General features: G+C 44.4%; 2 protein-coding genes across 6 annotated transcripts in view; both read left to right on the forward strand.

The window, feature by feature from the left end:
• The window catches only part of GBA1 (glucosylceramidase beta 1), an 80,075-nt gene extending 64,018 nt beyond the window's left edge, over window positions 1-16,057 (forward strand). For all 4 annotated transcript variants that reach the window (XM_077255851.1, XM_077255860.1, XM_077255868.1 and 1 more), the window contains 2 exons: window positions 15,378-15,494; window positions 15,570-16,057. In XM_077255851.1, the coding sequence (XP_077111966.1) occupies window positions 15,378-15,494; window positions 15,570-15,675 (223 nt within the window). In that variant the 3' untranslated portion in view covers window positions 15,676-16,057. The remainder of the gene's footprint in view (window positions 1-15,377; window positions 15,495-15,569) is intronic.
• LOC143803584 (uncharacterized) lies at window positions 111-4,239 on the forward strand. Of its 2 annotated transcripts, none has more exons than XM_077281418.1 (3): window positions 111-1,320; window positions 1,825-2,223; window positions 2,541-4,239. In XM_077281418.1, exons 1-3 carry the CDS (start codon window positions 1,194-1,196, stop codon window positions 2,549-2,551), a joined length of 537 nt encoding a protein of 178 aa, XP_077137533.1. In that variant the 5' UTR covers window positions 111-1,193; the 3' UTR covers window positions 2,552-4,239. The 2 variants fall into 2 exon arrangements, 1 of the variants encoding a protein (XP_077137533.1); XR_013220955.1 differs by lacking the exon at window positions 111-1,320 and having other exon boundaries at window positions 1,373-1,947; window positions 2,053-2,223.
• Window positions 16,058-16,347: the final 290 nt, after the last annotated feature.

Consider the following 16,347-nt stretch of genomic DNA (forward strand, 5'->3'; position numbering starts at 1 on the left):
ATTCGTGTCAAGTATCCTCAAGAATAATTGTGCTTCATAGACTTTCTGCATGATTCCATTTTCCTCTGAAGTTTCCTATAGACTGCTGAGCTGCATTTGATATTTTGCACCAAGTGTTGTGGACTTGAGTTTCTCTCTGCACCTGTTTGAATCACCGTGTGATAATATAGACTTTACCGCTTATAAAACTATGTCCTGTAGTTGTCTTGTTCCACGCAAAGAGTCTCCTGAGTTATCCCCTATAATTATTACAGGATACTCTAGCCTAAAAAAAAAAAGAGACTGCTGGAACAATGACTGCAGAAAGCAGACTAGAGCAGGTGTTTTCCATAATTAGATCACTGCAGAAAGATGTGGAAGGTCTGCAAAAGAAGTTTGGAAGCTTTGAACACAATCAACAAGTGTTTGGACAGACTTTGCAGGTCTTAAGCACCCGCATGGCAGCCCAGGAAAACAAACTTGCTGGAATAGAGTCCCAGTATGGACATGCTTTTCAGGACATCGTACAAGCAGGAGACGAGATACAACTACAGGAAACGATAGCTATGACTTCCCAACCTTTTCTTGAGCAACAGAATCTACAGGACTCAGATAATTTACAAATTATCAATTTGAGTACACACGAGTTGACACCAGCAGAGAAAATGGTTTTAGGGAAGGGACTTACATTTGCCCCAATGAACACCTTAGACAAGTTTACTCTTGTGAAAGACGTTTATCTATTTTGTCGCCAACTAACGTTCAAACTTTTATACCACCATCCTTCCTCAGTAGACCTACTCCCGAATGATGAGAGGCAAGTCCTCAGGGATCTCATGGATCTACTCCATGAGAATGAAGTCGCACCCACCAGAAGACGTTTTGGTGGAAGACTACCCTCGCAAGCCACCCCTTCGTTTTCTCTTTTCCAAGCAGTTCAGATTTTCTTCAACTAAACATGCAGAGATATACAGGCCCTCCATCTTGATGGTAATAAAAACAAAAACCTGAATTTGATTGAACATAGGGCACTTTGGGGTCTGCAGAACAACAAGGAATTTTTGGTTCGTGAAGCGGACAAGGGGGGCAATATTGTTCTGTGGCCTAATTCCCTTTACTTACAGGAAGTTGGACGTCAATTGGGATATTCTTCTTGCTACTTACGTCTTCCAGCAGACCCCACGGACATCCTTAAAGGAAAATTGGATCAGCTCATGGGACGAGCATTACGGTGTGGCACTTTGAGTAAAAAGGAAGTGGACTTTCTTACAACAGATCATACTGTGGTGCCGACTTTTTACCTTCTTCCGAAGGTGTACAAGTCCTTGGTCAATCCCCCAGGTAGGCCTATAGTTTCCGGTATTAATGGCCTCTTTGAGAAACCTTGTAGATATCTAGACTTTTTTCTACAGCCTATGGCCATGACACTCAAATCGTTTCTCAGGGACTCGACACACTTGATCCAACTTCTCCAAAATTTTTGTTTACCACCAGGTACAATTTTAATTACATTGGATGTCGAGTCCCTTTATACCAGCATTAATCATGACATAGGATTAAAAGCGGTCTCTTTTTTTCTGGATTTGAACACAACAGGGGACAGAGAGCATGATCAATTTCTCCTGGATCTTTTGTTTTTCGTCCTTGATAAAAACTACTTCGTTTTTGACAGGAGTTTTTATAGACAGATCAAGGGTACCGCCATGGGGGCACGGTGCACACCTTCTTACGCGAACCTGTTTTTAGGTTGGTGGGAGGAGTCAGTGGTTTACAAGCATACGGCCTTTAGGGAAAGATGCCAAAAATGGCTCCGGTTTATCGATAATATTATAATGTTTTGGACAGGTACCGAGGAGGACTGTAACCAGTTTATTGCGGATTTAAACAACAATCCCTTTAACATCAAGCTCACATCAAATATATCACGGACCTCAGTGGAATTCTTGGATCTTAAGTTAAGCCTGGAAGGTTCGTATGTTGTTACCACACTGTATCAGAAACCAACGGCGACGAATAGCTTATTACACTATTCAAGCTTCCACCCTAGGCACCTAAAAAACGGTATTCCAACAGGTCAATTTCTGCGATTGAAGAGGAACTGCAGTTTGATGTCGGACTTCCAGCGTGAAGCGAAAAAATTGACGGACCGCTTTAGACATCGGGGATACCCTAAAAGAATCATTTCCTCCGCTTACCAGAGGGCCAGGACCAGTTCACGTTCGGAGCTACTTCAAAGATGGACACGTGAGTCAACTACACCTTTGGACATTGTTACTACCTTCAATAACCAGTGGAGGGACGTTTATAGGATTCTGGATCGGAGTTGGGGCATTTTATTGAGTGAACCTAGACTAACACCCCATATTTCAGCTACCCCTAAACTGATTGCCAGGAGGGCAAAAAATCTGAAAGATCTGCTTTGCCACAGCCATTTTGTGCGTCCAACTACTAGACTAAATAGGGGAATGAGCGTCTTCGGCACTTTTCCGTGTGGCAATTGTAATATTTGTCAGTATATGGTAGCCCAGGATGGTTTTTCGCTCACTGTCTCTCCCTTCTAGATCTCGCCTAAAAAGTCCTTTAACTGCAAGACCCGTTCACTCGTCTACGCCTTGATCTGTGATTGCCCAAAACTCTACGTAGGACAGACCACCCAAGAATTGCGAAGAATTCAGCAACACCTGTCAAACATCTCTACAGCTTCAAGGGATCGTGAAAGGGGCAAGGGTATCTCATCTGTCGCTACACATTTTTTGGATTTCCACAATGGACGCACTAAAGGTCATGGGGCTTGAAGAAATCCCACAAAATGTCAGAGGTGGTGATGTATTAGATGTGAATCTAAGTGGATTCATAATTTGAACAGCCTCACCCCACATGGACTCAATGAAGATCTGCTTTTTACCGGCTACTATAAACAACTTTAAGGGCATAGTGTGGTTTTGGTTTTTTTTTGCAACTAATTGTGAACACTGTTGCCAAATGAGCTATGATATGTTTGTGTGGGAGGAAGTTACAAATAACTTCTTTCTTCCGTACATCTTTCATCTATTTAGCCCGGAGAGTTTTTGAATAATGAAGGTGTTTTGTTACTATTCAATAAAATTACTCCTATGTACGGATGAACTAGTTTCTATCCGTTGAAAACCATGGTTTTCTAAATACCTTATATGCAATTGTTTATGTAACTGTATATGCTTATGCCCTCTAAGTATACCAGATTTTTTCATCCAGAGTTCTAAAGTGTAGAGATCTGCACCTTTTCTGTGCAGACTATATTGGGTTTTATGGTTGGTGCCCTTTTGCGCCAATTTTCCTACATTTAAATGGTCTTGGATGGGGTAAACCTCTCTTACGCATGCGCTTTTTAGCGGCACTACTTAGTGTTAAGAATCCTCTGGCCGGGGTGGTCCCTTGTTGCTCTGTGTCCGCCTTTGGATCTGCCGCGTGTGCGCCGAACGGCGCGTGCGCGTTTGGTCTTGGGCGGACATGTTGGAACAGGAGCCCGCACTTCATTCACCACACCGCGCAGGCACTGGCATTTTTGACTTTTAATTTTTGGCCAGGGTATCTCCTGTTTGCTCTGTGTCCGTCTTGGATCCACCACGCGTGCGCCGAATGGCGCGTGCGCGGTTGGTCTTGGACGGGCATCGTGGAGCAGGAGCCCAGTCTTCACTTATCACACTGCGCAGGCGCTGGTGTCTTAGTCACCTCCGGTCTACTCCCACATACCGGGGCTATTGTAATCTCCTGTTGTTTCCTTGGACTCCAGCTGCGCCTGGTCTAACGTTCATTACCAAGGTATTTAAGAAGATTACATGCTCACTGTATGCATAGCCCCTGAAGAAGCCAGTGCAACTGGCGACACGCGTTGGGCGTTCAGTGCCCAGACCCACCCTTTGACACTATTATCCTTCATTGCATTGATGCGTCTTACAGGGACACTGCTTGGGAAATCTTGTGAACAGGTTCAGGTTGTATAGGTTGCTATTGTTTGGCACTTTAAGCCTTAAAGGATTTTTGAACGGGTAAATATTGCACCTGTAACCCTTGACATTTGACTCCTATTTATAGATCCCTGCTGTGTTATACTGACATGTTGTAGCTGTATGTGGTTACTTGTGAATTAATGATAGCATTTGCTATATTTATTTGTGTTTAGGGTGGGACTGTGGTATGACCTTATTATGGGTCTTTGTTTCTATATTTGCTTTGGTTTGCAATTTTAAATGTTTTTAACTTTTTGTGCAGTGTTTAAAGTGTGACTTAATAATAAAATTATTCTCTTTTTGATACTTCTGAGTGGTGATCCCTTCTGAAATGCATGCTACCCTTTTGTCTTTTGCTATGACTGCTTTTCAGGACATAAGCACGCAAATAGCTGCACAAGCAACTTTTCCCTCTTGGCAACCGCCACCAGCTAGCCCACCTAAGTTGCCCCATTCAGATTAAATGGTGATCGCGACAAATTTCGTGGTTTTGTGAATCAATGTATGCTATATTTTGATGTGCATGCTGACCGTTTTCCTAATGATAGATCCAAAGTATTGTGTATAATAATGCTGCTGACCGCACAAGTGCTCGCCTGGGCAAATCCGATGATTGAGTCTCGTGACCCACGGTTAAATAACTTGGATGATTTCTTGGCCGCTATGGCATTAATGTTTGATGATCCTAATCGCCGTGCAACCGCTGAATCTGCTTTATTGTCTTTACGCCAGGCAAAATGTTCTGTTATTGAGTATGCTACTGAATTCAGGAGATTAGCGGTAGATACCAATTGGGACAGTTATGCACAATTGCCTATTTTTAAAAGGGGTCTGTCTAGTATTGTAAAAGATGAACTAGCTCACTCTGAGTCACCACAAGAGCTAGAGACATTTATACAGCATTGTGTGCGCATTGACATTCGCCTTACTGAGCGTAGGCAGGAGAAGTTTGCTGCATATAACCGTATTTCTAACTTTTCCCTTCCTTCCAAAGAGCCTGCAGGTAAAACATCTCGGGAGGTGGAGGAGGTGCCCATGCAAATTGATTCCGTTCAGAGGCGCGAGATCAATGAGCGCTGGGAGCATCGCCTTCGTGAAAGTCTATGTTTCTACTGCGGCCAGTCTGACCACTTCTTGATCAATTGTCCTAAGTGTCCTAGACGGCCTAACAAGGTGCTAGCAGCAGTAGGGGAGTATGACAACTGTGATGATGAATCTGACATCTCTGAATGTAGCCTGCCTTTAAACTCTGTATTCCATTCACTTTCTATGACTTCACCCCCAAAGGAGCTTAAGGAAAAGAACTCTCACTGTTCTCTCCCTATTAAGATCCTGTGTTCAGGACAGTGGATTTCCAGTGCAGCTATGATTGACTCTGGTGCAGGTGGCAATTTCATGGATATCGCATTTGCCAAGGAACATGGTATTGAAATTCAGCAAAGAGCCTCTCCAATTACCATGGAAACAGTGGATGGGTCATCTTTAATCTCTGGGCCTGTGGATCAGGAGACCATACCCCTTGAAGTTTTGTTGGAGCCTAATCATCAGGAGCAACTTTCTTTCTTGCTAATTTCTTCTCCTCATTTTCCTGTGATTTTAGGCATTCCTTGGTTGCGTTCTCAGATCCCAATTATCAACTGGGAGACCAAGGAGATTATCTTTCCAATAAGGAGCAACTCAGCGTTAACAGAAGCTGTCCCTGAGTCCACGGCTACGGAACCACATGTACAGGTATTTTCTTTACCTCCAGCATATAAAGAGTTCTCTGACATCTGTGACAAGAAGAATGCAGATCAGCTTCCTCCACACAGGCATTATGACTGTCCCATTGAGTTGCTTCCTGGGGCAGCTATTCCTTTTGGTAACGTATATCCTTTGGCGGCACCTGAGCTTCAAGCCTTAAAGGAGTATATTGATGAAAATCTGGCCAAAGGCTTCATACGTCCTTCTTCCTCACCAGCAGGGGCACCTATCTTTTTTGCAAAGAAGAAGGATGGGACCCTGAGACCCTGTGTTGACTCAATAAGGTAACCGTACGAAACCGTTACCCTTTGCCTCTGATTCCCGAATTACTGGAAAGAGTCTGCCATGCTAAGGTGTTCTCTAAACTGGATCTTCGTGGGGCTTATAATTTGGTGCGTATTCGTCCAGGGGATGAGTGGAAGACGGCACTCAGATGCCGGTATGGACACTTTGAATCTCCTGTGATGCCCTTCGGGCTTTGTAACGCCCCTGCAAAGTTTCAACACCTTGCTAATGACATTTTCAGAGATTTGTTGGACCAGTTTGTAGTGATCTATTTGGACGATATACTAATCTTTTCTGACTCTACAGGAACATGAAGAACATGTCAAAACTGTTTTAAGACATCTGAAAGAGAAACATCTGTATATTAAGCCGGAGAAATTCGAGATCTGTTTTGTGTACATGTAATCCCTTTAAAACTTCACTTTTAATTAATAAATATAAAACCCAAACCCAGTATAACAGATATATCTAAAGTCACCAAGTTAATTGGCCTATTTGGGTCCTACACTACACCTATTGCTCACGCCTGCCTGACTGTGGAGGTTGGCACCCTAAAAGATGATTTTTTGGCGCCCCCACTCACCGTAGGCTCTCCCTCTCTCCCCTACAATGTCCCTTTTCAATGAAGGTGGGAAAACAAAATAGCTGAGAGCAGTGGTGAAAAAAAGATATGCTAAAATAATGATTTAGACCCAAACAGATACCTCCAAAAAGTATATCAACATTACCATCACAACGCATATGATGCAGGTACACAGTCCCCTATATTGTCAAATGATACTCCATATAAGTAAAAAAGCTGTCATGGTCTTTGCCAACCATAAACATATCATGACTCCATGGCCAAACAGGAATGACAAAAACACATTTGACAAATCTCATAATATATAGAGTAACTTAGCGTGTGTGGATGTCGTCCCGACGCGTTTCCCCGTTATCACGGTTCATCAGGAGGAGATGATGATCATGATGCCGGATGCTCTATGGATAAGTGGCCACTTAAATGCGTCGGGGCGACATCCACACACGCTAAGTTACTCTATATACTATGAGATTTGTCAAATGTGTTTTTGTCATTGCTGTCTGGCCATGGAGTCATGATATGTTTATGGTTGGCAAAGACCATGACAGTTTTTTTACTTATATGGAGTATCATTTGACAATATAGGGGACTGTGTACCTGCATGATATGCGTTGTGATGGTAATGTTGATATACTTTTTGGAGGTATCTGTTTGGGTCTAAATCATTATTTTAGCATATCTTTTTTTCACCACTGCTCTCAGCTATTTTGTTTTCCCACCTTCATTGAAAAGAGACATTGTAGGGGAGAGAGGGAGAGCCTACGGTGAGTGGGGGCACCAAAAAAATCGTCTTTTAGGGTGCCAACCTCCACAGTCAGGTAGGACCCAAATAGGCCAATTAGCTTGGTGACTTTAGATATATCTGTTATACTGGGTTTGGGTTTTATATTTATTAATTAAAAGTGAAGTTTTAAAGGGATTACATGAACACAAAATTTAATTTTTGATTCCTGTAGAATCTCTTTTTTGAGTGGTCGGAGAAATGCGAGTTCCATCGTTCTGAGATACAGTTCTTAGGTTATATCATCTCTCCCCAGGGGCTGAACATGGAATCTGGTAAGATTCAGGCTATCCTTGACTGGCCGGTACCCAAGAACGTTAAGGAGGTCTAACGTTTTATTGGTTTTGCAAATTTCTACAGACGCTTCATTCGAAATTTTTCTGATATTGTCCGTCCCATTACTTCCTTGACAAAGAAGGAAAAACCCTTTAAGTGGTCATCACAGGCTCAAGAAGCTTTTGATCGGCTTAAGATCTGTTTCACATTGATTGCCGTATGTGGGGTCGGGAAGGAATTTTTTTCCCCATGGTGGAGCTTACTCTTACCACATGGGTTTTTTTTGCCTTCCCCTGGATCAACATGTTAGGCTATGGGTTGAACTAGATGGACTTAAAGTCTTCCTTCAACCTTAATAACTATGTAACTATGTAATATCAGCACCGCTGTTGATACACCCAGATCCAACACTTTCTTTCATTGTGGAGGTGGACGCTTCTGATAATGCTTTGGGGGCTATTCTCTCCCAAAGAACTGGAGAGAGAAGGGTCTGCTACATCCTTGTGCTTTCTTTTCCCGTAGACTAACCTCAGCAGAGAAGAATTACGACGTGGGAGACAAGGAATTGCTGCCTATTATTGCGGCTTTCAAAGAATGGAGGCATCATCTGCAAGGAGCTGCACAATAATAAGAATAATAATCTTTATATAGCGCCAACATATTCCGCAGCGCTTTACAGTTTAACAGTTTCAAACACAACAGTCATAGGTAACAACGTTAACAATACAGTAATAAAGCAAAAATAAGACAAAATAAGACAACCCTGCTTGTGAGAGCTTACAATCTACAAACAACAGATCATAGTGCTAACTGACCATCGCAATTTAGGGTTCCTTAGATCCGCTAGATGTCTTTCTCCTCGTCAGGCTCATTGGAACTTATTTTTAAATCAATTTAACTTTGTTATCTCGTACCGTCCAAGTTCTCGTAATGGGAAGGCTGATGCTTTATCCCAAATCCATGCTGCGGATTCCGTACCTGGAGCCCCGTCCAAGACCATTCTATCTGATGCCAATTTCATTGGAGTTATCCACGATCAGGACTTGTGGAAGGAGTGCAGGGAGGCCTATGACTGTGATGTATTTCTGGCCAACCCACCTGTGGATATTAATCTTGTCTTTAAGGGTGGCATGTGGTTCAGAGATCGATGTATCTACGTCCCTGAGGTCGTCCGTCTGCAGATCCTCAAGTTGGTACATGACTCCAAGTTGGCTGGTCACAGGGGGGTACAGAAGACACAAGAGGTCCTGAGCCGATTTTTCTGGTGGCCAACTTGCCTGAAGGATACCAAGGACTATGTTCTCTCTTGCGAGGTATGTGCTCGTTACAAGACTCCTCATGTAGCACCTACGGGTCTTCTACAACCATTACCTGTTCCGTCCTGCCCTTGGGGGTCTATATCAATGGACTTTATTGTGGAGCTGCCTACATCGGGGGGCATGAATACAATCATGGTGCTAGTTGGTCGCCTGACTAAAGCTGCTCATTTTGTTCCGTGCACCGGCCTCCCCTCAGCTAAAGATACAGTGAACTTGGTTATACAGAATGTCTTTCGGTTGCATGGGGTTCCGGATGAGATCATCTCTGACCGTGGAGTACAGTTCACTTCAAGATTCTGGAAGGGGTTTTGCTCTGCACTCAATATTAATGTCTGTCTCTCTTCCGCTTACCATCCCCAGACAAATGGTCAGACTGAGTGTACCAACCAGACGCTGGAACAATATCTAAGATGCTATGTCAGCCATCTCCAGGATGATTGGTTGGAGTTGATGCCGTTAGCCGAATTTTCATATAACAATTCTCAGAGCGCCTCCACTAAATTTACACCTTTCTTTGCCAAGCTGGGTTATCATCCGTGTATCTTACCTAGGTCTCCAATTAATTTTCGGGTTCCGGCAGTGGAGGAAAGGCTGACTGCGATGAGGCAAAATCTGGAGGTTCTGAAGGAATCCCTGACCACAGCTCAAGAACGTTATAAGAGATCGGCTGATAGATTCCGTAAACCTGCACCCATGTTCAAGGTAGGAGATTCCGTGTGGTTAGCAACTAAGAATCTGAAGTTAAACGTTCCTTCACAAAAACTTGGACAGAAATTCATTGGCCCTTTCAAGATCAACGGTATTGTGAGCTCTGTGGCCTGCCGGCTGAAGCTGCCTAGGACTATGAAGGTACACCCAGTTTTTCATGTATCTTTACTAAAGCCTGTATCTCCTAATACCTTCCAGGGACGTGTCGTGCCACCTCCGCAGCCTGTGGTGATTGATGGGCAAGAACAATTTGTGGTGGAGGAAATTGTTGATTCCAGGATTCGCAGGAATCGGCTCCAATATCTGATAAGATGGCAGGGATATCCCCGTGAGGAAGACTCTTGGGAACCTGTGGAAAACATCAATGCCCAACAGAAGATTTCTCGTTTTCATCAGAGATTCCCTGAGAAACCAGGTCCAGGATCATCCTGAGGCCGCTTCTAAGGAGGGAGTAATGTCAGGACTCTGAACATTTTTTATTACCTTTTTGTGCATTACTGCCCTTTTCCAAGATGGCGTCTTTGGTCTCATGTGCACTGTGTCTTCCTGCTATAAAACTCCACCCCAGCCTTCAGTCTGTGCTAGAGTATTCTGCCTTGCATCCAGCTCTTGACCTCTGGTGACTCCCTGGCTATATACCTGCTCCTGGTGATCCTGCTACTCTGCTCTGAGTTCCTGCTGCATACACCAGTTCCAGTAATCCTCCTTCATCTGCTGCTCGTGTTTGCTTCCATCTGCATTTGCTGGACATGTAAGCTGTTTCTGCTCTGCAAGAACCTGAGACTATTACCCAGACCTCCCTGGTTGAGCTAAGATATTATTTGAACTGCCTTATAAGCATATCTATCTGTGTTTTGGACTAAGCAAGGACTTATTCGTGTCAAGTATCCTCAAGAATAATTGTGCTTCATAGACTTTCTGCATGATTGAATTTTCCTCTGAAGTTTCCTATAGACCGCTGAGCTGCATTTGATGTTTGCACCAAGTGTTGTGGACTTGAGTTTCTCTCTGCACCTGTTTGAATCACCGTGTGATAATCTAGACTTTACTACTTATAAAACTGTGTCCTGTAGTTGTCTTGTTCCACGCAGAGAGTCTCCTGAGTTATCCCCTATAATTATTACAACCTTCTTCAACTGGGCCTGGGTCCGACTCACAAAGATTCTGGGCATCAGTGCAGATCATTTCCTCATCTGGATTCACAGAAACTCTGGAGCAGACCTCTGATTCCCAGGCTATAGTATGAGTAAACAGCTTTGCAGACTCAACCATCTGTGTTACCCCATACTCAGACTGGCGGCTGGAGACTTGGCAGCTGTGAGGAAGCAAGTGCGATTGGGGTGACACCTCTGAGGACTGGAGTATTTGTGATGTTGAGGTGGAGAGCCCACTTGAAGCAGCACTTGATATCCGTTCAAGCACCTGCTCTTTTTGTGCCTCATCTGGAATTTTAGACAACATATGGGAAACTCAGTACGAATTAACCCCTGAGAAGAAGAAGAGAACCAAAGAATACCAAAATATATCTTATTTTATTAACAAAAATTAAAAGAAAACAGGTATAGTACATAAAATACAAAAAATACCCAGGGGACCAGAATACCACCCTCAATCATATTACATAAATATATGCCACAGAACACAGCAAAAATGAGAGCCTAATGCATATTAAGGTTAGCGTATGCTATTAAAGCATTGCCAAGTATGCCAAGTATATGAGGTGGAAATTAACCAACAGTGCCCTGACAGGGCATACATCATAGACCATATTCATATAAAGCAAAAATCGTAGAAAATATTACCTCACAACCGTGAATCATAGGTATGTTAGGGCAGTAAATTAGATAGTGCAGGGTGATTCGGTGCTCCCCTGTCGCCCCGACGTGCGTTTCGCCCTTAGCTTCTTCCAGGGGCGTGCCCAGGGGATGAAAGGTGGGGTCTTTTGAACGGGTGGCAGCCAATGGGTGTACAAGGAAGAGGAGGGCCTATACCATAGCTCATATCCTATTGGTTGTGCAGTGCACTAGCAACCAGAGGGGGGAGATGATGTCGGTGACCAGCACATGGAATGCATAATAACTACACCCCCAAAGCTTTAACTGTGCCACGAGCGAAATCAGCGGCGCATGCGGTCATCGTCATCATCCATAGTAGAGCATTTCCGGATCAGCGTTCCCTGGACCCCCGCACAATAGCGTGCACAGGCCCAGTGTGGAACGCTTTAGGAAATGCATGGTGACGCGATAGACTGCGTATACGCTCTGTCGTTCGGGTGCCTGATAGGCTACGTTCACATTAGCGGCGGGCGCCGCAGCGGCGCCGCATGCGTCATGCTCCCCTATATTTAACATGGGGGCGCATGGACATGCGTCGCACTTGCGTTTTGCGCCGCATGCGTCGCTGCGGCGCCCGCGTCCGGGCGCAGAGGACGCAGCAAGTTGCATTTTTGCTGCGTCCAAAATCAATTAAAAAAAGGACGCATGCGGCGCAAAACGCAGCGTTGTGCATGCATTTTGCCGCGTTTTTGTTTGCGTTGTGCGCTGCGGCGCCGACGCTGCGGCGCACAACGCAAATGTGAACGTAGCCATAGAAAAAAGTGCTGGAAGGAAGGTGCTGGAATGAAGGGATATAAAAAGCAAAAATCCTACCCATTATAAAGGATATTTGCGGTGAAGGGTGCAATTATGTGCGGACGGATGAGAATGTATAGAACAAGAAAAAGTGCACTAATGTAAATAAAGCATTTTATTAGTTAATAAAGGGAACCTGTCACCTGAATTTGGCGGGTCCTTTTTTGGGTCATATGGGCGGTGATTTTGGGTCTTTTATTAACCCCTTTTTTTCCTTCTGGTCGCGAAATTGACTTGATGTTGATTCGCTTTCCTCCCTAGTTATCGCGTGCGCAAAGCAATCTTGCCTTGCGCACGCGCAGTATGCTTTGCCCAACTGTGGGCAAAGCCGAAAACCATTAGTGCGCATGCGCCGCCGCACTATGTCCCTGAAGTATTTCGCTGTGTTCCGGGACATAGTGCGCCGGCGCATGCGCACTAATGGTTTTCGGCTTTGCCCGCAGTTGGGCAAAGCATACTGTGCGTGCGCAATGCAAGATTGCTTTGCGCACGCGTTAACTAGGGAGGAAAGCGAATCAACGTCAAGTCAATTTCGTGACCAGCGGGAAAAAAGGGGTTAATAAAAGACCTGAAAACACCGCCCATATGACCCAAAAAAGGACCCGCCAAATTCAGGTGACAGGTTCCCTTTAAAATCGTGATGAAAAAGAGGGGGAGGTGCAGATCTATAAAATTACAATATTATTAGTGGGATATACCAATCCCCTTTAGTGCATAGGCAGAGTGAAATAAGTGATATCCCTTATAATTAAAGGGGCGTGCATCCTAGTGTATCTTGTCAAGCGAAAAAATCAATTGGGCAATAAAAGTGAACAATATACAATCAACATGATAAAAACGTATTGAATATAATAAATACAATGCAACATTCTTAAAGTGACAATTGTATCAAGCATAAATATAGCATAACATATGTTACTGACATTATAAAATGCAAGGATGCTCAGAAGGTAAGTGCAATACAAAGCCACCATCCATCCTAGCCTAAAAAGGCAATCCACCTGACTCTTCTATGACTATGATTTCAAACACCCGAATAGTACTTATATTAGATAATACAGGCCTGTGAAGCTCTTTAAAGAAAGTTCATATATAAGCAGGAGCCTCTTCAAGAACACCCATCCCTAAAAAAGATGCCTCAAATTTGTATCATGAAGATCAGCATAACTATAAAAATGCTGCAAACCCCAAACTCTCATTAAGACCCCCCGTGCTCATGGTACCCAACCAGTAAATCCATTTGCTTTCTACTTGGGCTATAACCTTAGACAGGTCTCCACCACGAGGTCCAAGTGTGACTTTTATCATTAGTCCCCTCGTATTACATCTGGAATTTGTAGCGATACTCGTAGTGATGGTTGTAAGAAAGGGATCATATCAGATTGTCCACGAAAAGAAGTAGACATCTTACTTTGGCTGGAAGATGGTCTTTCTTCTGCAGATGTTACTGTTGCTTTACCACCTACCCCACGGACACAACCTTTTTTTCCCTTTCCAACACTCCTATTCCCCTTTCCACCAGCAGCAGGCCTTTTGCCACTCATTTTGGTGCTTAATTGGCAACTCTGTAGTTGTTGGCACAAAAAACGATGCATGGAAACCGAGCAGAGCTGAGTGGCCAAACTGTGGTACTAGCCCAAAACGATTTACTGGGTTAGATGCAGTAATAAATTATTAGATACACAGGTGGTGTAGCTAGCTTCACAGGCGGGCTACTCAGATGACTACCAGACAATGCTGCTAGCCCAAAAGGATTGGCTGAGCTGGATTACACCAAATGCTGTGACAAACACTTGCACAGCACTGGCACAGACCTGCCTGGCAAAAAGTGCTAGGAACTGCTGTAACCTACCCTGAAAAGGGCTGATATTACAAATAGTCCCGACTCCCTAAACCTATCTCTCTCTCTAACTGAAAATTTGCTTGCCAAAAACACTGTCTGCACAGCGCCCACAGCAGCAGCGGTGCCATCTAACATTAAGCTGCAGTGAGGAAATGGTGGCGACGGGGCAAAGGGCTGGTTCTTATAGGGCAAGGACATGTGACAAACACAGCCAATGACACATGCCCTTGTGTGCACCACATGCACACTGCTGATAGGCTGAGCGACTGCACCGCCCCACTGTAAAAAAAAAACAAAAACTGGAGATTGGCGTTATTTCAGCACAGATCTATCCCCCCCCCCCCCCCGCACACTATACACTGAAACAGTCTATTAACAATGATAAACAGTTTAAATGTGAAAATCAAGTTAGGCTTTTGGTGAACGAACAGTTATCGAACAAACTCGAACAGCTGAATTTTAAGCAAAATTGTTCGAGTTCGTCGAACGACTCGAACACCGACCAAAACAGCTCGAATTTGAAATTGGCGAACAGTTCGACTCCAACACCGCCATCTCTACTTATGACCATGTGATATTTCAGTTTTTCTTTTTTAATACATTTAGAAAAATTACTACATTTCTGTTTTTCTTTTTTGTCAAGATGGGGTACAGAGTGTACGTTAATGAGAAAAAAATTAACTTTTTTGAATTTACCAAATGGCTGCAATGAAAGAGTAAAAAATCTAAAGAGGTCTGAATACTTTCTGTACCCACTGTACCACTGTATTATGACCGCAGTGCACTCCGCCTGCCTGTGATGACTCCCAACGCACTCCACCTGCCTGTATATATTGTGAATGCGGTGCCGCCTCCGCCTGCCTGTATATATTAGGACTGCGGTGCTCTCCGCCTGCCTGTATATATGATAACCTCCACCTGCCTGTTTGTGATGACCCTGGTGCCCCTGCCTGTATATATTGTGACCGTGGCTCCACCTTCCTACCTGTGTGATGATCCCCGCCTGCCAGTGTGTTTGACCCTGGAGCCCCCCACCTGCCTGTGTGTGATGACCCCGGTGCCCTCCACCTGCATGCATGCGCGTGTGTGTGTGTGTGTGTGTGTGTATATATATATATATATATATATATATATATATATATATATATATATATATATATATATATATATATATATATATATTTATATTATGACCCTGGTGCCCCCACCCTTCGCTCACCACTCTTATCTAACGCTTGCAGTAAGTTTATTCCTCCGGGGGCTCAGCGTGTCGGGTTGGATGCCAACCAGAAGTCATCCCTAGAGAGCGTGGCATTCCTCTGCCCAGACGGCTCAGCCACTGTCGTCATCCTGAACAGGTAATGGCTCCTGTCATATAGTGCAGGGGCATCGCCACCTTGCACGCGCTGTACTGATGATTTCTCTTATTACAGAGATTCCCATGACGTCAAGTTCTCCATTTCTGATCCCTTACTGGGGACGATCAAAGCCGTGTCCTCGGCAGAGTCCATCCAGACTTATGTGTGGAGGCGCCGCTGAGTGTGTGACCGTGCAGAGTCCTGGGGCTCCGTTCATCCTTCCTGTGACATCCTGACGTGGCACCTGCACAATCCACACTTTGGGGTTATAACCATCCAGATATGGTTAGCACTGCACGAAGGGGGGGGGGGGTCTCAGTGATTAATACTGATATCCTGCAGATCTTGTCTTGAAATCCCACAAAGGATGAAAACTGAAGTTTGTATGTTCTCCTTGTGTTTGCAGGGATTTCCTAAGGGTTCTCCGTTTTCTTCCTGCACTCCACTTACTGATAGGGAATATATATTGTGAGCCCAATGGGGACAGCAATGATGTCTGTAAAGCACTGCGGAATATGATGGCACTATGTAAGTGAGAAAAATAAAAAATAAGTTGTACGTTTCTAATTCTTGATGTGTGATCTGTGATTCAGGGCCTGGCCAACAGGTAGTGCCCTTCCCCAGCAGTCATGAATGGTCCTGATGTGTGATTGGTGGTCGGACCCCAGGATGCGCTCTCCTCCAGCAGTCTTGTATGGTCCTCATTTGTGGTCTGGCTTCCAGGGGTTGCTCTTCCTCCTGCAGTCATGTATGGTGCTGATGTGCGAGAGGTGATTTAGGGGTCCAGCCTCCAGGTGGCGTTTTCCTTCAGTGGCCGTGCATGGTCCTGATGTGTGATCTGTGATTCGGCGTC

The sequence above is a fragment of the Ranitomeya variabilis genome, chromosome 1 (genome assembly GCF_051348905.1).
Source record: "Ranitomeya variabilis isolate aRanVar5 chromosome 1, aRanVar5.hap1, whole genome shotgun sequence".
NCBI lineage: Eukaryota > Metazoa > Chordata > Amphibia > Anura > Dendrobatidae > Ranitomeya > Ranitomeya variabilis.